General features: G+C 44.3%; 1 protein-coding gene across 1 annotated transcript; it reads right to left on the reverse strand.

The window, feature by feature from the left end:
* Positions 1–19,811: 19,811 nt before the first annotated feature.
* On the reverse strand, positions 19,812–27,026 carry wnt7ab (wingless-type MMTV integration site family, member 7Ab; the record flags this gene model as incomplete). The annotated part of the gene is made up of 4 exons (XM_080832441.1): positions 19,812–20,294; positions 21,964–22,235; positions 26,092–26,318; positions 26,956–27,026. The coding sequence occupies 4 exons, from the start codon at positions 27,024–27,026 to the stop codon at positions 19,812–19,814; spliced, it is 1,053 nt and encodes a 350-aa protein (XP_080688567.1).
* Between the last annotated feature and the right edge of the window lie 42 nt (positions 27,027–27,068).

Below are 27,068 nucleotides of genomic sequence, written 5' to 3' on the forward strand. Positions count from 1 at the left end.
AGATAGATAGATAGATAGATAGATAGATAGATAGATAGATAGATAGATAGATAGATGGATAGATAGATAGATAGATAGCTGGATACTTTATTAATCCCGAGGGAAATGAAGGTCATCCAGTAGCTTATACACTTAACTCACAAGCATACAAACATGAATCACAATAAAAACAATACACATAGGGAGAACATGTAATGATGCATGGAACATTCAGCTATTACGATCCAAACATTGATTTAAATTGAGCTTTCGAAGATGGTGAAGTAAACACCATTCTGTTTGACCAAGAAAACTCTGAATGACTTTGTGGTTATTTTTTTTTACTAGTTCAGAGGTATAACACTAAAACACAGTGTATGCATTCACTGAACTCGGTGTCAACAATGATAAACCTTTTCTGTTGTGGGCCTCCATGGTACACGTCGTCCGAATACACCCATATGCTTTTGATGGCTATCACCCAGGACACCATTCTGATCATATCAGCAGCACAGTTCAATTTAGACAGTGTCAGGAGTTATTAAGGATCCTTAGCACAGCAACTGGAATCAACAACCATAAACACGGATGATTAAAAAAAAACGAAGATAACGCCACCACAAAGGCTGTGTTGTGCAATCAGTCATCATTCTAAATGACTTCTAAAGGTCTGTGGATTTAAGTCAGCAGCCATTTGCGTGTGTGCATGCCGCGCCGCTGGAACCCAGCAGTGTCCATGGAAACGAGGACTTGTAGAGCAGCCAGCGGCCGCAGATGCGTATCTGCCCGACACACACACACACACACACACACACACACACACACACACACACACACTGGATCATGAGCACACCTGATTGTACTCACATTGAAATGTGCTTCACTGAAGCAGTCAGAAAGGAGAGGACCTGTATGCTGACTCCTGTGTGTGTGTGTGTGTGTGTGTGTGTGTGTGTGTGTGTGGAAGAATTCTGGTGCCCCTTGTTAAAATGGCAGGGGGGGGGGGGGGGTGGAGAGCTGATAGTAGGGCAGTACAGTAACTAAAACATTTATCCCCGTTAGAAAAGGAGAAACCCAAAACTCTTTTCAGCGTGTCTCTCCCTGCGACTCACTTGAGGGACTAACGTTACGAGGAAAGTACATGTCCGACGGTGCCAAATTGTAACCAAGAACGCCATTAATGTAAGTGCCTCTGGCACCAGGTGAATAGCAAAGCCCGGTAAAATGGCCTGTTTGGGACTTCGCTGGTTCTCTGGGCAAACACAGGAGTGTGCTCATATTGACTTTGGCTTTGGGCTTATCTGCCTTCCACGGGAGCTGTTGTGAGAGACATATTTGTGGGTGGCCCGGGACAGCTTTGTGGTTTCTCAGGTTCTTTGATACAACTGTCCCATCTGGATTATTTTCTTTTCGGGGAAGCTTTGATGTCGGCTCCGCCAGAAGCGGGAGTCAAGGAAAACCTTTTGATTTATTCCAGCCTTCTGTACGAGATTCCCACTCAGCCAGTGCAGTCAGACCTTGGCAGATGTAATGTCATTGAGAGGGTTTTTTTTATTTTGAGGCAGTAGGAGTAGTCAGACTGTGCCGTACCTGTGCTCAGCCGACACAACCCCCCTCACCCATGGTCAGTGCTGCACAGGGACATGCTTGTTTGTGCAAGCAACAGTCGAGCGGTTCTAATGAGGTTTGACACGACTGTTTAAAAATCTACTTTTTATTCAATCTCAATTAATTAATTAATTATCAATGTTTTTATAAACATTGGGATGGGGGTAGGGGACAAAAAGTCATCATTTAAAGTAACACTATGTAACAATTTGACACTTTTTGAGATATGGTTTTATAGGCAACTAGTTTAGGTACCATCTTCAAATTAATTTTGATAGCATATGGTCTTGTGAAGGACAGATTAACACCTGTGCCTTACCCACTAGCCATCCAGGATATGCCCTATTTAGTTATGTGTAACGGGCTGGTACACCCTGCAAAAAAGGAAGAAAAGCTTTCACACGCATGACATTTCCAGTTAAATTGCCAAAAGACACCATTTAGTGTGTTGGCAAGCTTCTATCAGTGTCAGCTTGGCTGTTGGTGGTGTTTGCAAGGTTTTTGCATGCCTTTTAGGTAGTAAGCGTACTAGTTTTGGAACATAATTCCTTATTGCTGCTTTAAAGTAATAGTATGCATCAATTATACATCAGGATTAGGGTTAGGATAAGCAGTTTTACCTTAAAATAACAGCTTGAAAAAAATTGGGGCGCTACAATGACTTTTAATATGGAAAATCGCCTCTGTGCCATTGCCATACCAGGGTCCATAGGCATATAACTGCTAAATGTAAGATTGCCTGACGCCGCCCGGCTTTCTACTGTCTGCCGAACTAGTAAGTAGCTAATTTGCCGTCTTGCTTTGTCTTGTGTTGCACTTGCTTGATGTTTGACTGTGTTAGGACAATTGTTGAGTAACTAGTTTGTCATAATGTCAAAGTCAGCACATTTCAAGGGTTTTCGTTAGTTTTAGCCGCTAGCATATCGTTAGCGAATAGCAATTGATCCGGAATGCTTCTTTAATGTAACTGTTCCAGCTTTCCCCCTAACAGAGTGCATGACACATGCCTGTCTAGCGTGCTGGTAGCAGCGGCCCATGAGAGAGAGAGAGAGAGAGAGAGAGAGAGAGAGAGAGAGAGAGAGAGAGAGAGAGAGAGAGAGAGAGAGAGAGAGAGAGAGAGAGAGAGACCTGTCTAGCGTGCTGGTAGCAGCGCCCCATCAGCCACACAGGCAGCCCCAGCAGTCCATCATCAGCACTAGCGTTCTGTGCGTGCGGCAGTTTGACTTCTGTCAGGTGACGAAAGACTGGGGTCAAAGGGCAATGGTCCCAGATGTTTCCAGGTTGCTTCAGCGCTGTAATCCCAGTGGTAATTTAGGGCTATTGTCTACTGATGGAAAGAGTATCAGTGCCTGTTTGTCTGTGTGTGTGCTCCTGGGTGGTGGTGGTGGTCCGTGTTTGCAGCTGACAATGAGGACATACACACACAACCACACACACACACACACACACACACACACACAAACACAAACACACACACACACACACACACACACACACACAAAAAAATATATACTATTATATTTTTTTTTTATAATTTGTGCTAAAAGAGAAATGTATTTGTATGCACACATTTAAATCACTCCCAATAATAATGATTAGTGTTTTTGCATATAGAAAAGTGCAATTACGTATGCTTTTATTGTCATTATCCCCCATGCATTTGTATTTAGGTGTTTACATGTCTCTGATTGACTGGAGAGCTTAAAAAAGTGAGCATTCCTCCCGGGATGGATTACTAAAGTCAGGCTTTGGGCTGCTGATACAAAATCGTGAACAACAACAATCGCCATTTTTCCCCCAAATCTTTATTTATTGGTCCCACCAATAAATAAAGCAGGATTCCAGTCAATGGAAAAATTGCCTCTCCCCACCGGCGATTGTTGTTGTGTACGATTTTCTATCAGTTCTCACCACACAACGACGTCTCATCTTTGCTCCTTGAATGTCGATATGTAATGGTATGGAGTTATTGAAACTTACTACGTGTAAAAAAGACTAGAAATTGAATGTTTATTTTTCGAGTCTCAAGCCTATAAAGTTGCACTAGGTGCCTTTAAAAAAGTGAGCATTCCTCCCGTGATGGATTACTAAAGTCAGGCTTTGGGAGCTGCTGGGAGATAATCACTACCTGCAGGCCTGTGTTTTGCTCTTCTGCCTGAGTGCGTATGGGCATAAGGGCTTCCTCTCAGGGCTATCTCCCAACTTGTTCCCACAGGAACAGATAACTCCAACACTGTAGAAGTGCAATCTTGAACGGAGCAAACAGAAGAGAGGGGCGGTCTGTGAAGTGCGACGCATTATGTTGTCCCTGAAACCTCTCGTGAAAACAAAAGCGCTAAACTCCCAAATTGGTCCGTGCAGAAACACTTATGGCCCACTTGTGCTGATAGGAATGCTGTGACATGTGTTACAGTGCACTCTTGGGAAAACATGGCCGCCTTTCTCTTTCTCTCTCTCTCTCTCTCCTGTGCCTTCCCTTTTCTTCTCTCCCTCTCTCTCTGTCTCTGTCTCAGTCTCTTTCTTTCTCTTTCCCTCTCCATCTCTCTTTCACACACACCCACCCTCCCTCTGGGTGTGTGTGTGTCTCTCTCTCTCTGTCTTTCAATCGGCCTCTCACTCTGTTATTTACTCCATCTATCTCCCTCCCTCTCTCCCTCCCTCTCTCTCTCTCCCCCCCTCCCTCTCTCCCTCCCTCTCTCTCTCCCTCCCTCTCTCTCTCTCTCTCTCCCTCTCTCTCTCTCCCTCCCCTCCCTCTCTTCCTCACCTCTCTCTCTCTTTCCTTAGAGGCAGCTATAGTATTACTTGACTCTGCTCTCATCGGCAGGCTGTAGACATTCTTGAAAAACTCTTCTGCATTGTTCCAGCCTTGAGTAACCAGGCGACTATGGAATGTCTGCTGTATGGGGTTTGGAGGCTCATAAATTTCCTCCATTGCCGCGCGCCATACTGCACAGAGCAGGGTTTCATAATAAAGAAGAGTTTGGGCATGTCCACCAAACACCATCATCACGATGACGACGCAGCTGACACAGAAGATCGGATCGGATCGGGTCGGATGAGATCGGAACGGCCATCACAAAAGAGCTCCTTTACGTCCTTCTCTTATCCGCATAGTGGGTCTTCGCTGTGCCAGCTGAATGGGCTGTAAAGTGTAACATTACGATTCATTGTTTTAAAAAAAAAATCAGAACACAGTACCACACATTACCAGATAATACAACGTGAGTCACATTCACAGTACCAGATAAAATAACGTGAAGTGTGACATATATTCCAGCAAGGTCCGAAGCAGTGGGATTTTGACAAGTTCACACACTGGTTTTTTTTTTGTAAATGGGGTGAAAGGTCTCCCTGTGGTGACATTAGGTTCCACGTGGGTGTCAATAAAACTGTGATGTCATGAGAAGGTTTATCTCAGACACTGAGCAGAAAGATGTTATATTTTACTTACTGACAACTCAGAGCAAAGGTTCCAAGTGAGCAGTTAATCTGGGAGGGATCGGGGTTTGACTTGGAGGATTCTCACTAGATCTCCACCTGATCCCAACCTGATCCCAACCTGATCTTCACCTGATCCCATCCTGATCCCCAACCTAATCCCAACCTGATCCGCACCTGATCCCAACCTGATCTCCACCTGATCTTCACCCGAACTGATCTTCACCTGATCTCCACCTGATCCCCACCTGATCCCCATCTGATCTCCACCTGATCTCCCCCTGATCTCCCCCTGATCCCCACCTGATCTTCAATGATCCCCACCTGATCCCCATCCAATCCCCACCTGATCTCCACCTGATCCCCACCTGATCTTCAATGATCCCCACCTGATCCCCACCTGATCCCCACCTGATCTCCACCTGATCTTCAATGATCCCAACCTGATCCCCACCTGATCTCCACCACACCTGATCCCCACCTGATCTCCACCTGATCCCCACATGATCTCCACCTGATCTCCACCTGATCCCCACATGATCTCCACCTGATCTCCACCTGATCTCCACCTAATCTCCACCTGATCCCAACCAGGATCCCATCCTTGTCAGAGCCATTCTCAGGGTCAACTGGTCTACCTGGTCCGTTGCATTTCAATGACCCTGTGAGATCTAGAAGGATATCCCACATCATTCAGAGTACTGCTTGATTTTTAAATGCCTTTGTTATGACTGGTTATGTAAAGGAATTTCAGCGTGGTTCACTCAGGCGGGACAGGAGTTACTGTCGGAGCGGGTAGAATTACTCAATCATTAAAAAAGAGAAACCTTGACACGGCCTCAGCCTTCAAGCTCTAGAGCCGTCACGCCATCACATCGCCTCTCATGGTTTCTGCTCTTGGCTCTTATCTTACTGCCTCATCGACGACCAGCTGCTCTTCAACTGGCCTCGTTCAGCAATCCAGCGGAAAAGCTTATTTGTGGATGTGATAAACACAGGAGCGAAGCCAAGAGCTCAACATACTCGCACTGGACCTCAGCTGGGCATTTCAGTTTTTTATCCTCTCCAAAGACCAAAATATATCTTAGCAACAACAGATTCAAAATGCCTAGTAAGAAATTAATTGGAAGTCCTTTTTTTTACATTAGAGAGGTATGGTTACATTACAGTAACTACACTATTAAATACAGTCTACAAGAATGAAGCATGGTGAGTCAGCACCATCATCTCACGAGCACCCTAAGAGTATTCTAAGAGCACCCTAAGAGTATCCTAAGACTACACTAAGAGTATCCTTAGAGTATCATAATATTATCCCAAGAGCACCCTAAGAGTATCCTAAGAATGAGCTAAGAGTATCATAAGTGTACCCTAAGAGTACGTTAAGAGTATCATAAGTGCACCCTAAGAGTACACTGAGAGCACGTTAAGAGTACACTAAGAGTATCCTAAGAGTATCATAAGTGTACACTAAGAGTATCCTTAGAGTATCCTTAGAGTATCCGTAAAGTATCCCAAGAGTATCCTAAGAGTACGTTAAGAGTACGTTAAGAGTATCCTGAGAGTACGCTTAGAGTAAAGTACTGGGTTTGGGTTAAAGTACATGTACTGTACAGGTAAGTGCAGTGTAACAATGTGTGTTTGATGCTGTGCTTTCTGCCATAATACAACATGGTTAGGCAGATAGATACTGAAGGGAATCTGGCGGAAATGTGTTTGGTTGTCGTCATATTTAGAAAATATAATACGGGTACAGTGACAGATCAAATATTAGCATATCATTTTGAAGTTTCTTGCCACCTTGGGGCTGGTATGTGATTTGAAGACAAAGCTGATATTTGGTCAAAACATCCAGGCACAGGTTTACTCTTTAGAGGTCAGGTATTGCAGGTACATTTCGCACACTGTGTAAACAAGATCAATCATTTTTCAGAATGTTTCGATGACATTTAGCTTCAGCAGACAGTGTTCAGGGAGTAGAGAAGGTTTAAATCTCAGGCAAGGGAGAGTCTATACGATAAGCAATGGCAGTCTATGTAAGTTCACATAGTTCCCTGAAGCTTCTCTCTCTCTCTCTCTCTCTCTCTCTTTCTCTCTGTTTCTCTGTCTCTCCGTCTCCCTTTCTCTCTCTGTCTGTCTCTGTTTCTCTGTCTCTCCATCTCCTTATCTCTCTCTCTCTGTTTTTCTGTCTCTCCGTCTCCCTCTCTCTCTCTCTGTTTCTCTGTCTCTCCGTCTCCTTTTCTCTCTCTCTCTGTTTCTCTGTCTCTCCGTCTCCCTCTCTGTCTCTCCGTCTCCCTCTCTCTCTCTCTCTGTTTCTCTGTCTCTCCCTCTCTCTCTCTCTGTCTCTCTCAGATATGCCCAAAAGCCCAGAGGGACTCAGGCAATTTTTCACATAATTACAGCAAACCTGCCTAACTGGCTTTGGTGAAAGGCCCTTGACTTTGTACTCTATCACAGCAGCAGACACACACACACACACAGGATGGGCCTGAGTCCTGTGCAGGTCATATGTTTGTTTGTTTTCGCTTCTGTTCTGTAATGTTGCCCCCAACACTGAGGGGCAGATCTGTTCACGGCTGATTTATGACTTCAGGTAGTGTGTGTTCTTTTTGACCTCAACATATTACGGCCTTCAACATAAATATATAGAAAATGTGCTGCGTTGTTTACAGCCCATTACGTAAGCTGCGCTCAAGAGCTTTGGATAGCTTCCATCAAACACTTGACGAACAGCCAGTAGCACATCTGTTAACCATCAAATACCTGTGAAATGAGGTTAACCCTTAAGCACCTGTCAACTAATTGTCAATTGACCCCAACCAAAACCCCGACCCCTGACACTAACACTGAACTCACACAAGCCACAAATTAACCCTGTCCATACCTTGTCCTCTATTCTACACCAAACACCCTGAAACTGAGACTATTTATTTGAAACTATTCCTGTACTACACTGTCAAGATATGGATTTAAAAAACTGAGACTGTTTGTGTATCACACTGTCAAGATGTGGACTAAAAAGGACTGTGGCCATAAATTGGAACCAAAACTTTTTAAATGTATTAATTAATTAACACCATATGTAAACTACACACTTTTATTATACTTTCAATAAGTTAGTTAGTAAAACTTAGTTAGTAAAGCTTTGTAACTAATAGATTAATGGATTAGTTAAAATACTAGGTTTCTCTTACTTTTTAACTTAAAGATTACATAATTGATTAGTTAAACTACTGGATTTCTTTAACCCTTTAGCTAACAAATTAATGGATTAATGGTTACTTAACCATAAAAGTCCAGAGATGGTCCAACACCTTAGTAAAGCAAGTTTTAGATTTTGCGTCTTTACAGTGAATCACCTCATCAAAAGGCAAGACTAAAAATATGTCCTTTGAAAATCTATGTATCACCATGTTGAGGTCATCACTCAGACGCCTTGCAGACACAGGACAGGACATGGTACAGACAGCACACACCACCCTTACCCTAGGGGGATACCATAGTTGCTAAAAGGCTCGGGTGTTAATTGTAATAAAGTGATTAGAGAAGCGATCAGTGGTACACTGCAAACATGAGGCAATCCTGATAAGCGCCATGATGGATCAGGTGAGGTACCTCAGCGGAAACTGGGAAGTTAAAGAAGCATTCCGGACCAATTGCTATTCGCTAACGATATGCTAGAGACTAAAACTAACGAAACATTATGACAAACTATTAAAAGTCATTCTAGCGCCCTAATTTTTTCCAAGCTGTTATTTTAAGGTAAAACTGCTTATCCTAACCCTAATCCTGAAGTATAATTGTTGCAAACTGTTACTTTAAGGAACCATATGCATGGGGTGTAACGCTATGAAAAATACATGTTTGTCGTAAACCAATGTGGACTGGTTCATCTTTGGAGGATCACATGAGGGGCTGGAGCGATCAAAGATGCCGCTTGTCAGTGGCTGCCGTTTGAAGTGTGGTGGTTCCGTTTGATGGAGGGCTGGAAGCGGTGTGTGTGTGCGGCTGCGCTCGACAGGTGGCGAGGCGGTGTTGAGAGAAATACACACTTGTGGAGACTGAGGTGAGACCACGAGGAGGAAGAGACTGGGAGACCTCAGGGCGAGACAGAAGTCACCTTAACGCCCCTCCCGACGGCCTCAGACCTGCCGGAGGATCAGTCTCCGTGAGCTTTATTCTCTACGGTGAACGTCGATCGACCGAGAGGAACTCACAAGAACACAACAACGGCAAAGATAGGAATGCCTGTGAGCCCATTTTATGATCCCTTGCTCTCAATCAAGTGTTCAACAGTTTCAAATAAACAAAATAAAAAGACTTAACAGCTTAAAGGTCATAACAATACAATTCTTCATTCGCAGTGATGGCAATCCATCTGTAAAAAAAACCTGTAATCTTAACATAACAACTGCATTTCTTACGTGAGAGAAATACACACAGTCCTCAATCCGCAGTGAGCTCAACCATGGTGCCCTATGCGATGCGTATTAAACCTGCGGATTTGGCTGTGATTGCCTGCGTCTCAACCCCGCCTTTGATAGTCTGCCGTCGGCATGCTCCTGCCTGTCACGGGGACCCCGGAGCCAAACAAGGCTTCACCTGGAAGTCAGCACTTACGTTTCATCTCTCGCAATGAGATTCTTTTAACTTGCCAGTCTGGCCGGCATCATTTTTTTTGCCATAACAAGTGAGAGCAGTGCTTTAAAGTGCACTTTCACTGCCAATTCAGAGCAGAGCGCAGATTTCCAAAACAGATATTCAAGAGTGACACTCCGCTGAACTGCAGTCATTTTGATGTATGTCCAGAGCTTTGGTTGACAATCAAGAAGTATTAGCTTGGCTTGGCCCGTCCTCTCCTTCTTCTCCTTATTTCTTTCCCCATAAATGAATGCTACAGACACAGTGTGCCGAAAAGAAAGCTTGTGTAAACCTGCTTAATGTGCTCAGATGCTAGTCTATTATGATGGATGGGGATCTGAAGAGTCCCGAGCTTCTGACTATCACAACCTACACGGGCTAATTCATCAACGTCAGGATCTCTGGGAACTTTCGGGAAATGTTTTGATTTTTGTTGCATCTTGACTTGATGTCTGCTGGGCCTGCCTTGAAGACTGAGCACCGATGGGATTTAAAAAAAATCTTAACAGTTAATTAATGTTCATGATGGGGACACAGACGGGAGGAAGAAACAACTAGTCCTAGAGGAAATGATCAAAGTAGAACCTCTCAGGGAAAACTGACTAGCTCTGTCATTTCTTGACTCTGGATTGTTGCCATTTGCTTTCAGCGAGGTTCTTACCAGACTGCTAAAAATCACTCTCAGTCACCTGTGACCAGTATAATCAAGGTTTTCTCACCCGTCATTCTCAGCAAAGACCTGATTCTTGATTGATATAGGTTTGATAGCTGAATAAGCAAGAACGTACAGAGATTCTTTTAATATAATGAGATCACATCTACAGTGATGCACTCACTATCCACTGCTTCCTTTTTAAAAACCTCAAACTATGATAAAGAAATGTTCCTACAGTAATACCTGTGACGTGTCACCACACACGGACTCTTTGAGTGCGGTGCCACGTCATCCTTTTCTTCTGACCTGTGTAATCACCTCGTATGTCAGCGAGGTCTCTTTCAGCGGTCTCTTTCTTTTCCATCGTCACAGGGGACAGACGGAGCCTGGATTTATATCCCCAAGCCAACAAATGCTTCCTCCAAATGAATTTGTCTCTGTCTGGCATTGTGCGAGACTCCATTGTTTATCTGGCTCTTTTGACTGCCCCAAACAGCAGCTGAGCTGGCCAGGCTGTAAAAGGATTGATAGCACGTATAAATGTGTGTGTGTGTGTGTGTGTGTGTGTGTCTGTGTGTGTGTCTGAGTATGTGTATGTTTGTGTATGAGTGTTTGTGTGTGTGTGTGTGTATGTGTGTGTGCATGTGTGTGTATGACTGTTTTGTGTGTGTGTGTGTGTGTGTGTGTGTGCGTGTGTGTGCATGTCAGTGTGTGTGTGGGAGGGTGCGCGTGCCGTGGCCACGCATGTGTGTGTGTGTTAGTCTCTGTGTGTGTGTGTGTGTGGCTTCTACAGCCTAGGGGTTAATATTACTCATCTGGTAGGGTTGTGGAGAGGTGAAACCGGCCTTCCCTTGTTTTGTTTCTAATAGATAACAAAAGGGCCGACCTTTTTCAATCCTCCTTTATGTCACGGGCCTTTGTTCCCATTAATTGTCCCATTACCATTACTGTGCCCGACCTCATAGCGGTGCTCCCAGCTGGGCTCCTCGGTCATCTCAGTTAACCTTTGACCCCAGGTTGACCTGGTGACCTATCCAGTGGGACTGTAACCCTGTGTCCTCGCGGGACCTTAGAGGAAAATACAACAAACTCAGGTACGAAGCTTCTAATTCTGTATTTATGCTTGTATCTTAACTTCAATGATTCAATGAAGATTGAAGTTATTAAACGTGACCAGTGTCTCTCTGTCAGGGTTTTATCAGTGCCCCAACTCATATTAAATATCTACTGAATCACTACGTACATTAACTATCTACGGACTCACTACACAGGGAACTCATCTGAACTATCCACTGAATAGGGACTCATCTGAACTATCTACTCCATCACTACATAGGGAACTCATATTAAATATCTACTGAATCACTACGTACATTAACTATCTACAGACTCACTACACAGGGAACTCATATTAACTATCTACTGAATAGAGACTCATATTAACTATCTACTGAATAGAGACTCATATTAACTATCTACTGAATAGAGACTCATATTAACCATCTACTGAATAGAGACTCATATTAACCATCTACTGAATAGAGGACTCATATTAACTATCTACTGAATAGAGAACTCATATTAACTATCTACTGAATAGAGACTCAAAGCTCGTCGTCTGCCCATCTACTGAATCCCTTCATCGGGACCCTTAGGGATTCTGCCCTCTGTCCTTGGAGGGCCTCGGAGTAGAATAGGACACATTCAAGTAGTAGAATAGGACACATCCAAGTGTAGGCTTCATATTTATGTTTTAGTGTTGAAATGGAGACTAAAGCGAAAGGCGGTGGACAGTGATAAGTCTTTCTCTGAGATTTGTGGGGTTGTGTTGCGGCTGTTATTGCTCACCCCGGAGTCACTCGTGGTCATTTATTAGATGGGAACCGACGTGTTAAAAAAACACTGGGAATCTCGCTCTTCTTAATAGGAAAATATTTACATTGGTTAAATATTGGTTTCCCTTATCATCGAGAAACAATACCAAAACATGCTGGGGGGGGGGGGGGGGGGGGGGACTTTGGAGATGTCCATGTTCTTTGCTGTTCTCATACTGCGTCTGGCGGAGAATTTCGAGTCTGAGGTTTCTTTCTTTTTCCACCCCCCTTCTCAGCATCTATCACTTGTTCTGACTTGTTTTCAGTGTTTCATTGCAGAAAGTCATGAAACAATTTCAGCACATACTGCCAGTTTAAATAACCAAACTACAGGGTCAGAGTCATTATGCTATTAATCTTCTCCCTTCTGTGCCGAGTCTCACCTACTGTGACACATAAGAAGAACTTTACCCTTAATAGGCATGTTCACAAAATAAATAAAAGCTTAGGGAAGGCCATTTATTTTATTTTTCAAACTCATAGTACATGGTAGTAAAGCAAGCTCCGGGAAGGAACAGTGAACAGTGGAGGGGAAGAGAAGCTTCAATCCTATTCCCTCTCCTCCTTACAATATGGTGATTTAAAGAGGAAAGTTCACAACATAAACTGGTGTTGGAAATGTTGAATACAGGAATAATCTGGGCCAGAGACAGAATGATATTGTGTTGTGTTGTAATTCTACATTAAACAATGAAAAAGACAACGCCTCTCTGCTTGAAGATGCCCTTTCATGAACTAATACCTTATCTTTCATGAACCTTATCTCTCCAGAAGCTGTGTGTTTGTGTGTGTGTGTGTGTGTGTGTGTGTGTGTATGTGTGTGTGTGTGTATGTGTGTGTGTATGTGTACGTGTGTGTGTGTGTGTGTGTCTGTGTGTTTGTGTGTGTGTGTGTGTGTGTGTGTGTGTGTGTGTGTATGTGTGGTGTGTAAGATCTAAGTAAGTAAGTAAGTAGAACTGCAAAGAGTCACCCCAGCTAAGCCACCGGTGTTGTGGAAACAAAACTGCGCAATGATCATGATTCCCCGATTACACTGCACTCCAGTTACATCAAAGCACACAGCCAGCCAGTTCAGGCAGCCCGGCTGCTTCTGATTCCAGAAGCTATTACATTGTCAATCAGAATGACAGAAGCTTGTGTAATTAAAAGCAGATGCATAGCTGCTCGCTAAATGACAGACTGTCTTTGGTTGAAGTCAGATCAGCATAGCATTCCTAACCTCCTGTGCTCATTCGCCTATCTTTATCTGAAACAGTTGGGGTTTACTGACAGCTTCTGATGAATATATTCACATGAAGCTCAATTGTACACTTGGACAGTATTAATGATTCATAAATATTCAGAATCATCTTTATTGGCACATAAGTACATTTTCAGATACAAGGAATTTGTTCTGGGTTCAGTTGCTCTCAATGTATTTAGACTTATGGCCCAGCGATGGTGATTTAGAATCCTGATTTAAATTCCTACCTTCATTCCCGTGAAGGTTTTGCTTTTCTTTTAGAAGTTCTTGTGGAAATGATTGCCAGCGTTGGCGAGGGGGACCACGTGGAAAAATAGACTGCTGACCATCTCCGCACGCGTCTTGGCTTTTCAGGGGGGCAGTGAGTTCTGTGATTTAGTTCAAAACATTTCACGTCAAGGTGGAAAACACGGTGGGAGGATTCCTGTGAGCTAGGCCTCCTGTGATGAAGAAAGCTGAGGGATGAGGAGGAGGATTGTCAAACCCCGTTTGAAGTAAGTAAATCACCCACATGGAAAAAGTCTGTCAAATTCATTTATGTTCATTTTTACATAAAATGTACAACAATAGCGTGTTAACTCACATACTTATGGCCCCATTCATATGCAGTAACATAGAAAAACGACTCTATATGTTTCATATAATGTTGCATGATGAAGGGCATTATGCCATTTTAATGAGAACTGTGTGTGCAGGCTCTTTACAACACATTTATTATCAAGTCTTGTACGTGACCAGTGGTCTTATATACGTTTTACAGGCCCCTATAGGCATACAGTATATGTGCAAAACTATCCTAAGCAATGTATACAGGCAGTACATTCTGCATCATCAAAGCTCGTCGTCTGCCCAACCTTGCTCGTAAAACGTCGACTTCCTTCTTTTGTGATGCTCCGTGATAATAACATGCCTTGAGAGAGTTCTCTACCACTAAGAAACATGACGCGGTTGCCATGGGAACGACGTGACTTTGAAAAGCCTTTTGAAAGGCAATCTTAAAACCAGTTTTCAGTTTACAAGAAAAAGACTTTTCAATTATGTTTTTTTTTTATTATTATTATTATTATTTATTTATTTTCTCTGAACGATGTGAGTACACCAGGCCGAGGCCTAAAAGACAATTACACTAACATCCTCTCCGTCCCACAGCAACGCAGCCAGGGGTAGAATATATCGTCTCTAAAGGACCACTTGAGACATGATACACGACCGTGTCTCAAGTGCCTCTGTTCCTGAGGCAGATACGTCTCTGTTTTGAAGATCAGGGTCTTTTCCGACGGCTCTCCACAGGGCTGGCTACCCACCTCTCGGGGGGGGGGGGGGGGTTGCACATAAAGACCGCCTTGTACTCCTCCGTTTACTGAGCACATCTAAGGTGCTTATGCATGTCTCAACCAGAGGAAAAACAAAAGTAGCACTGATGGAATTATGTGCCAGGTGATTTATAGAGAGAGTGAGTGAAGAACGCGGTAGCCCCCCACCACCCCCCCCACCCCCCCCCCCCCCCCGCCTCTCCTTCTCGCCATAGCCAATTATTGTCTTTGTTGTGGTGCTCTGGTTTTTGCTTTTTGCCGAATCCGGTGCTTATTGCTTATTGCCTAAATACTGCATTAGACACAGTAGACTGAAGTTAAGTTTGCCTTCATCTTTTCTAATGAGACTGTATGAAATTATTTTAGAGAGCCAGTCATCGGGAGATGACACGGGTCCATGCCCCATGTTTGAAAAAATAAAATAAAGAAATGTTTGTACCAGTCAGGGTTCCACTTCTCTTTCTCTCTGAAAGTATGTCGGGCAGCTTCATGGATCAGTGTCTTTAGGTGTCCCCATCATGCTTGTGTGCACACACACACACACACACACACACACACACACACACACACACACACACACACACACACACACACACACACACACACGTTCATGGATCAGTGTCTTTAGGTGTCCCCAGCATGCTTGTGTGCACACACACACACACACACACACACACACACACACACAGGTTCATGGATCAGTGTCTTTAGGTTTCCCCAGCTTGCTTGTGTGTCGTCTGCGGTAGGTACGCTCTGGAGCTCAATCTCAGCTTCCAGGTTAGCAGCCGACTCCTGGCACGTGTCTAGACCAGAGAAGGGCCTGATCTGGCCCGGTTCTGGCTCGGTTCCGGTCCGGAGTCGGCTGACACTAGAGGAAAAACACAACTTTGTCCATTTCAGCAGCAGGTCACAGGCGCCCTTGGCTGGCGTCCAACATAAACAGTGTAGTCATAAATCTGCAGCTCCACTGGGGATTCAGATAACACAGGTGCTCCCGTCATCCCCCTCTCTCTCTCTCCCATCATCCCCCTCTCTCTCTCTCCCGTCATCCCCCTCTCTCTCTCTCTTTCTCTCTCTCCCTCTCTCTTTCCCATTTTTTCTCTCTCTCCCTCTTTCTCTCTTCCCCTCTCTCTCTCCCACTCTCTCTCTCTCTCCCTCTCTCTCCTGTCATCCCTCGCTCTCTCTCCCCCTCTCCCTCTCTCTTTCTCCCCCTCTCTCTCTCCCTCTCTCTTTCTTCCCCTCTCTCTCCCTCTTTCTCTCTCTCTTCCCCTCTCTCTCTCCCTCTCTTTCTCTCTCTCTTTCTCCCCCTCTCTCTCCCGTCATCCCTCGCCGTGTTGTATGTTTGTAAATATACAGCTCCAACAGAACACACACACACACAAAAAAGAGATGATCCGCACTTCAAGCAGAGAGCGATGTTAAACAAGGTGCTGGCAGAGGAACGTCTTTGTTTATCGGGAAACACCCATAAGGCCATAATTACAGTCTCAGTGATCATTTAACTACAGGTACAGTATCTGGTATCAAAGAATATCAAAGTCAAATTGCTGCCTTTGCACGGGGCTCTGGGATCTGCTGTGAAGCGGTTTATTGAGGCGGCTGGATCCGCACCTGCCAGAAACGCCAGTTTTGAGGAGTGTTTTATAACTCAGATGAAACCGGAGAGGCCAAGAGGCTAAGAGAGAGATGCTGGCTATGAGGGTGAGGTATGCACACACACTAAAGCAAACTCATTCCATTTAACTATCCACAAGTGGGTTCGTTCAGTGGTGTAGTGGTCCCTGGAGAGGTGGGTATACTCTCATTTATTTTTAAGCAGCCCATACAACACAGGATAAACGTCCTGTTTCGAGAAGTGGGTATACTCCGTATACCTGCGTATACCCTGGACTACACCACTGGGTTCGTTCGCACCACCTCTCTGGGCTCCGTGGTCTGGTTGCTCTTAGATGGAGTCGGTCTGAGCCAGCTCTGTGCTGGAATTCCCCCCCCCCCCCCCCCCACCAATCACCAGTAGCTGATAACTCATGATGGCGTCATGATTGCTTTCCGATTGCTCACCGAATCTCATTCACACAATTTGACATATTCTCACCCTTTAATGACGCCAACACACACAAAAAAAAGACAAAAGGAGGTTGTTGAATACTTTTGAGAAAGATTGAACAAACTTGGACAGATGCCTCTATTCTCCAGTTGAATTTCTGAGGTGCTTGAGAGCATCCTCTTGTTGACTCGACTAACTTTGCTACGCATGTGACATTTCAGTTGTTTACTTGAGACACAACCGCCGGGGAACTCGCTTTCCCTCTAGGCTCTTCACCCCGCGACATTACAACTTTTACCGCCTCAGAATACACATGCGAGCTTGAGCTTTGGGGTAACATGAGCTAGCCAGCCACAGGCTACCCCTAGCCTCAAGACATTAGCCTTCAGCTCAGCCCGCCCAGAACACTCTAAAAAAATGACCTTATTAAAGATATCAGTTAGGTCCGGCCATTTAAAATGGGTCTCTTGGGAAAAAAAGGAGTCAATGTGTTTTAAATGGGTGATGCACATGAGTGCTTCAGAAGTGTCACTTGAGGGAAAACAGTCATTCTTTTCCTCTCCAGCTCTTTCAAACAACAGATAATGCAACATGTGTTGTCCTGAGTGCCCTGGTTTAAAATTAACCTAACTGTCTTGAATCTGGCTCTTTGCCCCAATGGGAACTCCTTTCTTTTAAGAGAGGTTTGAATGGATGGACGTAAGGGCCAGCTAAAAATCTGCTCCGTCATGCTCCCAGAGTTTTCTCCCTCTGCACCCTCTATGCCCTTCCCTGTCTACAGTGAGGGCTGTGTGTGTGTGTGTGTGTGTGTGTGTGTGTGTGTGTGTGTGTGTGTGTGTGTGTGTGTGTGTGTGTGTTGTGTATGTGTGTGTGTGTGTGTGTGTGTGTGTGTGTGTGGACACAGCACCAACATCCTCTTCTTTCAGCATAGTTAACATTTTGCTAATGGGTAGCCTGGCACCTCTGGGTGGCTGGGCTGACATTTTTTGGTGCTCACTGTAGAGTTGTCGTAGCAACACTAGTGGCCCGGGAGTTGAATGAGGCAGATGTCAGGGGCAATCTATCACCGCACTCCTCCTCAGCAACCCCCCGTCCCCCACCACCCCCTCTCCCACCCCGCTCCCACCCCACCCCACCCCACCTCACCCCAAGCCCAGCCTGAGCAAGTCATCACCGTGACACCCTCCGCAACAGAACTCATCAATTACATCAACACCCCACCATTAAAGGCACAGGCCCCTCCTCTGGTCTTTTATTCCGTGGCTCTCAGGCTGCAAGCTCTCCCCAAAGTGCCCCTCAATTAGGCTCCACGAGCCCCGACTCCTGCGGAGGTCTTCATCACGCGCATTGCTCCAAATCGACGATGACTAGTTTGGTTTGCCGCAGTTCACTTTAGGGGGTAGTCTCGATGTTCACTTGTTGGCAGGTATTTTTTTTTGTTCTGCACGATTTAAGGGTTTAAGAGTTCTACAAGCAAAGGGGAGAGCTGACACACCTTCGTCGCATGCAGAGGTTTTTTTTTTTTCCTGGCAAAAAAAAAAAAAGTCTTGTCTTGAATCTCTTAATACAGGTCCGAAAGAGCCGACGGAGACGTCTTTAACACTGACAGCAGACAAAACAATCACTCTCAGCTGAGTTGTTCAATTTAAGATTTTAAGATCGTATCACCTAGTAGTGACTAAACTCTGACTCAGCTCGACTTAAGTTAAGGACAAGCTTAGACCGAGCTTAGACCAAAATAGAACAATGCCATTTCGACTTTTTGCTCTTTTGCACATGAGGAAAAAAACTGAGGGAAACCGAGAGTTTAAATTTGTAAATTGTGAGCTAGTTTTAGTTACAGTATGTTAACAAATGCCATAGGTAAAGACTGAGAAAAGTTTACATGTTACCATTTTGACCTTTGATAACACACATAAACCGCGGCAGACATTTCTTAACACCCAGCAGAAGTAACGTTTATCAATACCAGCCTTTAATGTCACCCTTAATTTAATTTGGGCTGCAACAGTAGAAAGAGACAGCACTCAGTACAGTGTGGTGTTATGAGACGCAAAGTAGTAAAGTATAAATAAAACATTCATATAAAAAAATATTCTTTCACAAAATATACTCCCGGTCTCAACTAACATTTTCGAAAACAAAAGACAATGTGTCTGAGTTTATCTACTACTTCCAGTACGATAAATCATGTTGTCGTTTGACAACCAGTGTCAGAGCTGTGACCATTGGTTCTAAGTTATAGCATATGCAGACTCCCAAACTAGCAGCAACAGAAGGAGAAGACCAATGAGAGAAAGCCATTGTTGGACTTAACCGGCCAAATGGGCCAGTATGTACGGTATCAGTAGCATATTGCCATTTCCAGTGTTTCTCTATTACTGTAAGCAATAATGTTGTAGCATGTCTATTCAAACATAGCTCATTTCATAGAACAAGAAATCAGTAGTTTCCTCGTTAAATAAATTAATTATCATTTGAGTGTCTACATCAACAGTTAAATAGTCCCATCATTGCTATATTCCATTGCAACTGTTTCCATTGAATGGTTTTCCCATCAAAGTATTTTTAGACATAGCGACTATAGACTGTGCATGCATAAATCAATGGCAGGCTGTCTTTCTGTCCAGCAGTCAGTGCCCATTGAGACAGCCCTTTTGCAACGCCACACCAACATGTACCACCAAACACATGAGTACCTTACGGCTTTGCCAGTCCGAGGAGGCACAACATGGGCACAACGTGTACATGGATGCAGCTCGAGCGCTGTACGATCCAGCTTTTCAGATCCAGACTTCCTCCTGTGTGACCCATCTCCCTCAATGCACACAAAAAAAAAGGTTGCCAAATATCTATTTCCAGGGGATGGAAGGATCAAATCACCAAACATCGTCCGTTCAGAAATGTACGTCTGCCTAAAAAAAAAAAAAAAAACACACCTGCAGGTAGCAAACATGCGTACGGTGCATGGTAGAGAGGGAGGGTAGGGAAAAGAGAAAGTGTGAAGGCCTGTTCATTTGCACGTGTACACCTCTGTCCTCTCGCTGCAGGTGTTGCACTTGACGTAGCAGCACCACAGGAACTTGCAGTTGCACTGCCACACGCGCGAGTACTGGTGCGTGTTGTAGCCGCGCCCGCAGCACATCAGGTCGCAGCCGTTGGCGTGGTGCTGCAGGGTCTTATTGCAGATGCGCCCCTGGGTGCCCACGCTGCCCGTCAGCGGGTCCGGCTCGCAGTAGTTGGGCGACCGCTCGGTGTACACGAGGTCCGAGTCCATGGGCTTGCGGTAGGAGAGGGGCTTTTTGATCTTAAGGAACGTCGGCCGTTTGTTGCGGCTGGCCTTCACGGGCTCCACGTGTAAGGCCTGCGCGTACTTGTCCTTTAGCGTGTAGCCCAGCTCTCGGAACTTGGGCAGCTTAGTCCAGCAGGTTTTGGTGGTGCACGACCCGGACACGCCGTGGCACTTGCATTCTAGGCGCATGTTTCTTTCCAGAGCCTGAGGTAAAAATAAACACACTCACGGTATTAATTATGTTTGTCATTAAAAGCCTGAAATACTGGCTTCTGAAATCCACATTCCCAGAACAAAACCATTCAGTCGTATCAGAACTTAGACACATTTCAACATTTCGGATTTCAGCTGAGTTCTAGTTTATTCTATACATAAATTGTACATAATCCTATTCATAAATTAAGTATGCATTAGCTTAGACCCACCTATATGGAACACATGACTGATTAAAAGCAGAGGTATGGAGTCAACTTGCATGTATAAAATGATATATGATAAAAATCAATCCTTGATGTGGAAAATTATACTCTTGACACACAGCTGTCTTCAAAACTCCCTCTTCTACGTACAATCTCCCTGTCTGTAGTTGCTGCATTGTGTCTAGCCTCTGCTGATGTGAATGAATCCCCTGCTCTTTGCCAATCGCTTTGATTTGCATGTATAAAGGAGGAGGCTATCCCAACAGACAACTCTTTTAGCGGAGAGAATGGGAATGGACAAGATACGGAGAACAGAATAAGCTGCTCAGTACGGTCAGTTAAGCAGTGGCCAACGCAGTTTGTCTGATAAGCCAGCGCTGAATGAATCCTCACAGAAATCCTGAGGTGAACCCATCACGCAGCGTCTGAGGGTTGGGGGGGTTGTTGTGAAATGAACCAGTGTTCTGTGGAAGTGGGGTGGGTGGGGCGTGGGGGTTGGTGAGGTGATTCACCTCTTATTAAGCAAACCTGAATGGATGTCTCAAAGTCTTTTCACACTAATCCCCACTACACACCACTGTGCATTAGACAATCACTTGTGTTGGGGATTCATTAGGACTTGCACTGGATACATGGAAAAAACATCCTCTTCCTCACAATACTAGCATCAGTCACAGCGAAGGTTTGATTATCATTGCCTCTCGTACGTAATATGTACTGAGGTGACTAAAATCTTAATGAATCGATCAAATACATGCACAACAGTGAAACTGCCTGTAATGCTGCCAACTGACTAAGAACTAATTAAGGTTGACTTTTGTATGTCAGCTTTGAACAGTCATTTCACCTGTGTCTGTCTGTGCCGTGAGTATATATGTCCTCTGTGATTAACTCTAGATATTGATGTGCTTGCTCAAATGGTTGATCCCTTGAGGCAAAGGAACCGTAGGACAAACTGTAGATTGCAGACAAAAAAACAGCATTACCTAATGCTTTCAAACAGTGCCCTCGTTTCTTGGCTCGGAGACCGTGGCTGGTAATTGAAGACGAAACACTTCAACTACTTTCCCCCTGAAAGCCTGAAGTCCTTCCTTTCACTGGCCGTTTAACTGTGCCCTCAGTGGCCAGGGCCTTGGCAAGCGGAGCTGGCTCTCCAACACGACAATCTTCCAGGACTAAGCTGCCTCGCACTAATCCATCCTGGCTATTAAAACACAAGTCCTCCCCAGTTTTTTTTACCTTCTTCTTTTGATTGGAGTCACGGCTTTGGGGTGGTGAACATCAATCACCAATCAGCCACAACATGCCTTTGTTTTACTTCTATTTAGAAAACGAATGTTCCCCTAATAAATTCACTCATTCGTGTCTTTCGAGGCTAGAAGGGACTTTCGGAACAAACATTATCCACATGAGAAGAAGTGAAAAGACGGCGTTATTTTCCGTGCTGGACGTACCTTGCGTCCCACCTCGTTGTTGTGCAAATTCATGAGCGTGCGTGCGTTCTGCTTGATCTCCCGGGCGTCGATGAACACCTTGGAGAACCCGACGCCGTAGCGCACGTCCGCCGAGCACCCGCCCCACTTCCACCCGTCCCCGCGGCCGTAGAACCCCTGCTTCTCCGTATCGCAGCTGCAGTCGCTCAGGTTGCCCTGGGTGCAGGCCGCGGTGATGGCGTGGGCCACCCCTGCTGCTATGATGGCGTAGGTGAAGGCCGCCTCTTTACTTCCTGAAACAGAGTGGCTGAGTCAGTACCATAGACATACAATTTGGAATATGGATTACACATGTACTTCTATGGTCAATACAGACATAACGAGTTTCTGTGAGGATGTATCATAAATTAGGGATGCACCGATATGGAAATTCTTGGCCGATACCGATGTTCAAAACAACAATGTAGCCGATACCGATACCGATACCGATATTTGTTTATTTTGTTTTTGTTGTTATTCATTCACCCTTTTGTGCCAGGAAAATAATGAAATCATTATCTAAAAAGCAATGTGTTAAATAATGTCAGCCCTTTATCACTCTTAACTTTGAATGAGCACAAATTCAATCAGATTTATGAAACAATCTTTAGTTTAACTAAACTTTATTTAATATAATATCACCAGGCATCAAGACATCATTTCAACTGTAAACAGATGCTTGCAATGCAGCCTTACAAAACACAAGCATAAACCCTTAGGGAATGCCATATAAATTCAAGATTAAAACGAATATAATACAATATTTTTCTTTAAAAACTGCCTGCCTTAAACATCGGCCAGTACCATCGGTGAAAGTCAAGTTTATTACCGATAGGCCGATAACATTAAAAGAGGCAAACATCGGCCGATACCGATGTACGGCCGATGCATCGGTGCATCCCTAATCATAATCATGACTCACACTGCCGGTATCACATTAATGGCATAGCTTGTAGCAGCCTGTGTCGTAATACTCACAACTAATGTGTGTTTAAAGGGATTTAATACTGTCCGTGTCCACCATTCCCCACTACCCAATCGATGGATACACAGCAGGAGATAAGGATGTGTGAATGAGAAGACTGTCGAGGAGGGATGGTTATTGATCAGTTCAGTGACTGGTACATTTTGTGTAATCATTCTGGCAAGTGGAGTCCCCCCATCTTGATGATGAGGTTATCTTTTGCCCGCTCCTCCTGATCAATCATTGGCATGGCCTCTTAACTTTGAGTTAACTGCAAAGTAAGGCCCATGAACATGAATGCCCAGTGTCAAGTAAGGCCCATGAACATGAATGCATGGCCTCTTCATTGTGAGTAAACTGCAAGTAAGGCCCATGAACATGAATGCCCAGTGTCAGGTAAGGCCCATGAACATGAATGAATGGTCTCTTCATTGTGAGTAAACTGCAAGTAAGGCCCATGAACATGAATGAATGGTCTCTTCATTGTGAGTAAACTGCAAGTAAGGCCCATGAACATGAATGAATGGTCTCTTCATTGTGAGTAAACTGCAAGTAAGGCCCATGAACATGAATGCCCAGTGTCAAGTTGGTGTCACTTGTCAATCATAACAAAAAAGGCACGAATTTTAGCCTTTTTGTTTTCTCCCCTTAAACAAAGGCCATCATAACTGAGCTGTCTACAATTTTTAAACACGTGTTTATCAGACTATCTTCAAATAAGCAGCATATTACTTTCTGCCATTTCTTGGGAAATTAACCCAATCTGCATAGACCTTGTATTACTTCTCCAGTGCTATAAAGACCTGTTTTAATCATGGAGGTTTCATGGACAACATTATTGTTTTCATGGGTATCATACGAAACAGAGGTTGGGTCTGCAGAAGCAGGACAAGGCAGAGAGCCAACATGCACATCCAGGAAAAATACTTCCTTCATGTGCAGGACCGAAGAGATAAACAATAGATAAAATATAACTATCAGCATCGGAGTCGCATTTGGAGAAGACCACTGAGGTTGAGCCACTGTGCTTTTCATGATAAAATACTTCGGGTACCAAAGTGTGGCTTGCTGTTTTTTTTCTCTGCAAAAGCAAGACAGCCAAACATATTTGTGCTTCATGTACAATCTGTGTGATACACCTCACAGCTACAGCCATTCCTTACTACAATATGACAGATGACAACTGTTTGTCAATGGCGTTTCATGGCGCTCGTCATGCTGAAAGGCTAATTGAGTTTTGTATTTATTTTTAGTTTATAAACAATTTAGTTTATAAACAAGAGGAATAAAACTCTTGGATTTGGCCTCCTGATATATTCGAACCTGCTCGTACAGTAGACAACCATGAACGTTAAGGTTAGATTATTTCAGCACCTTCAACATCTGTTGCTAGATCTCACATCTGTTGCTAGATCTCACTTAGACAAAGATCTGGGATGGAACTGAAATATGTGTCAATCATCCAGAAGATGACCCACATCTTACTTGCTTACTTAATGAAGGTGGGTTTGTTTCTCAGATGTGTCAGATGGAAACACACACACACACTCTGAATTTTATCTCTGCATTTTACCCATCCAGGGTAGTGATACACGCAGTGAAGCACACTTACCCGGAGCAGTGAGCTGCTTTTGAGTGCCCGGAGAGCAGTAATTGGGGTTAGGTGCCTTGCTTAAGGGCACCTCAGCCGTGGATGTGGTTCATGGGAGAGCAGTGCTCTACCACTTCCCCCCCCCCCCCCACATTTTTCCTACTGGTCGGGGATCGAACCGGCGGCCACCCTCCGGTTACCAGCCCATCCCTAACCAGTAGGCCACGGCTGCCCCATGGATGGATGTCTGGTGATAAGCCAGCTCACCGCCTGACACCTTTAACCCGGCTGTCATTTGCATAACAGCGATGTGTCCCAGGTTGTCCTCCTCCCCTCTGTCATCTTGTAGTGATCTGTAACTTATACTCGTGGTAAGAACCAATATTCGACCACTAAAAGCCTCAGAAGAGCTCGGACAGATAAGCAAGAAAATAACAATGGCGCCTCATGAGACCAGTCTCAATAGTGTGGTGGAGCTCTTTCACACTGCTTGTTTTTGATACTGTACCTCAGGCCCAACAGAGCGTACTCTCACTCTCAACCTCAGTGGTCTTCTCCAAATGCGACTCCGATGCTGATAGTTATATTTGATCTCACTTTCACTACAAGAAAATGGGGGCAATACTACTAACAAAAAGTAACTAACATATTAAGTTCCCAATTTGTGCCAATTTTAGTTCTTCAGTTTGACATAACATGGGTTGGAAAACAACCTCCCATCAAGTAGAGTGCAGTAACACACCATGTTTCTCACAATCCACACTGTTCGCGAAGCCCTTTGAGAACCACACTGTGTTCCACCTGCCTTACAAAGCACATTGAATCGAGCAGGAGTGAAGATCCCCTGTCACATAAAACCAAAAAAACTACTGAATCAGAGGGCTGCTTTTTTAAACAACCCTTGTCTAGTTAAATGTGACTTTGGGGAGTGATAAAGGTTGTTTTCTTTCTTTCTTTCTTTCTTGGTTATCATTTCCAGGTAAGGTCATCCGTAAAGTTCAGGGCTTTAGACGAAATGCCTGTTGACGCAGGTTGGCTTATACCGTGGGCCAACGCCATCACCATCAAGTTTCACATGAGATGCGAATGGGAAAACAAACAACAAAATGCAGGTTTCCTTCATAGACCCGAATTGCGCAAACTGACAGCTCAAACATGATTGGGGTTCTCAAATAGCAGCTATAACTTGAGCGGATCCGGCCTTAACCTGAGCCAGAGACGGATCTGTCTCACAGCCAGCTGCGATCCAGGTAGCCCTCTCTTTTGTACACGTCTGCGCGTGCTTTCATGACCCCAGGTATTAAACATGTGCTCATCTCATCCAGCAGATATCCAAGGCATGTAGGTAGGAAGCTTTAAGCGCTCGGAGCGTTTCACTCTCAAGCACAGCCCTTTACAATGTGCCAAGTCTCCAAAGACTCACTATCAGACTGCTCGACAATGTAGAAAAAGTGTAACATTTAGATCTATAGTAGTAGGCCTATGATAGTCATGTCATTTTGATCAACGTACTGTATATGTTTTAGACAAGGTTAAAAAAAATGTTGTAACATACCCACTTTCAATTCTTTCCCGAAGGCGGTTCTCTCTCCCAACGCAGAACAATTCCAACGTCCGTTTCTGAATTGGTACTGACATTCGTTTATCCCCATCTGAATTCCTTCTCCAATGATTATAATGGCATCGGGTCGACTTTGGCAGATGATCCGCTGTCGAGGCGCCAACCCGGGAATCTTGTTACATATTATGCTTGCTCCCAGGGCCACGACAGAAGAGAAGCCCCTGTGACAGATCGAGATAAGATCATATAAGTGACAGTGACATCGTTTTACCCCAGTGAAACCTTTTGTAATAAAACGCAGATTTGGCTGTGTTAGTGTAGGTGAATTATGAGAGTGTCTATTAAATAGGCCTAGCCTACTTAAAGATTTGAGAAAAAGTTAACAGGCCATTAAAAATCACAACACGGCTATAAAGTATTAATTGAAATGTCGGCTATGGGTTAATTAATAGGCGTAGGTTCTGATTAATCTATTGACAGAGGACATTTTCCGGAAGCAATTTCACCACACACAACTTGTCCGCCAGATGTGCAATTACCACGATTGCAGCTCACCTGGTAGATCTTTAAGTGACTGGGGTCGGACCATTTTAGCATGTGTTGGATTATTTTGGTTTAGGTAGTAACTTTTAGAAACTACCCCTGACCTAGGCGTTATTACTTAGATATTAGATGGGAGTATTCGGTCTTTTTAAACTTCAGCAGGGTAGGCTGATCAAAGTTGCGGTTACACCTTAGCCTACTCTTTCGCTTCCTGCCCACGGTAGTCCGGTAAAAAAAAGTTAACGAACTATGTTCAAACTTCATATTTGTAAAGTTTCAAAAAATTTCATAAAAATCAATAAGCTAGCCACTCACCCAATTTTCAAGTAAATAATTCCAAGACATAGAAATACACGGAATATCCAGCGTCGCGTTTTTCTGCACATGATGATCCTCACAGTTTAAAGTGTGCGAAAACCAAGTGCAAC

The sequence above is a fragment of the Sprattus sprattus genome (assembly GCF_963457725.1).
Source record: "Sprattus sprattus genome assembly, chromosome: 2".
NCBI classification, from domain to species: Eukaryota; Metazoa; Chordata; class Actinopteri; order Clupeiformes; family Clupeidae; genus Sprattus; species Sprattus sprattus.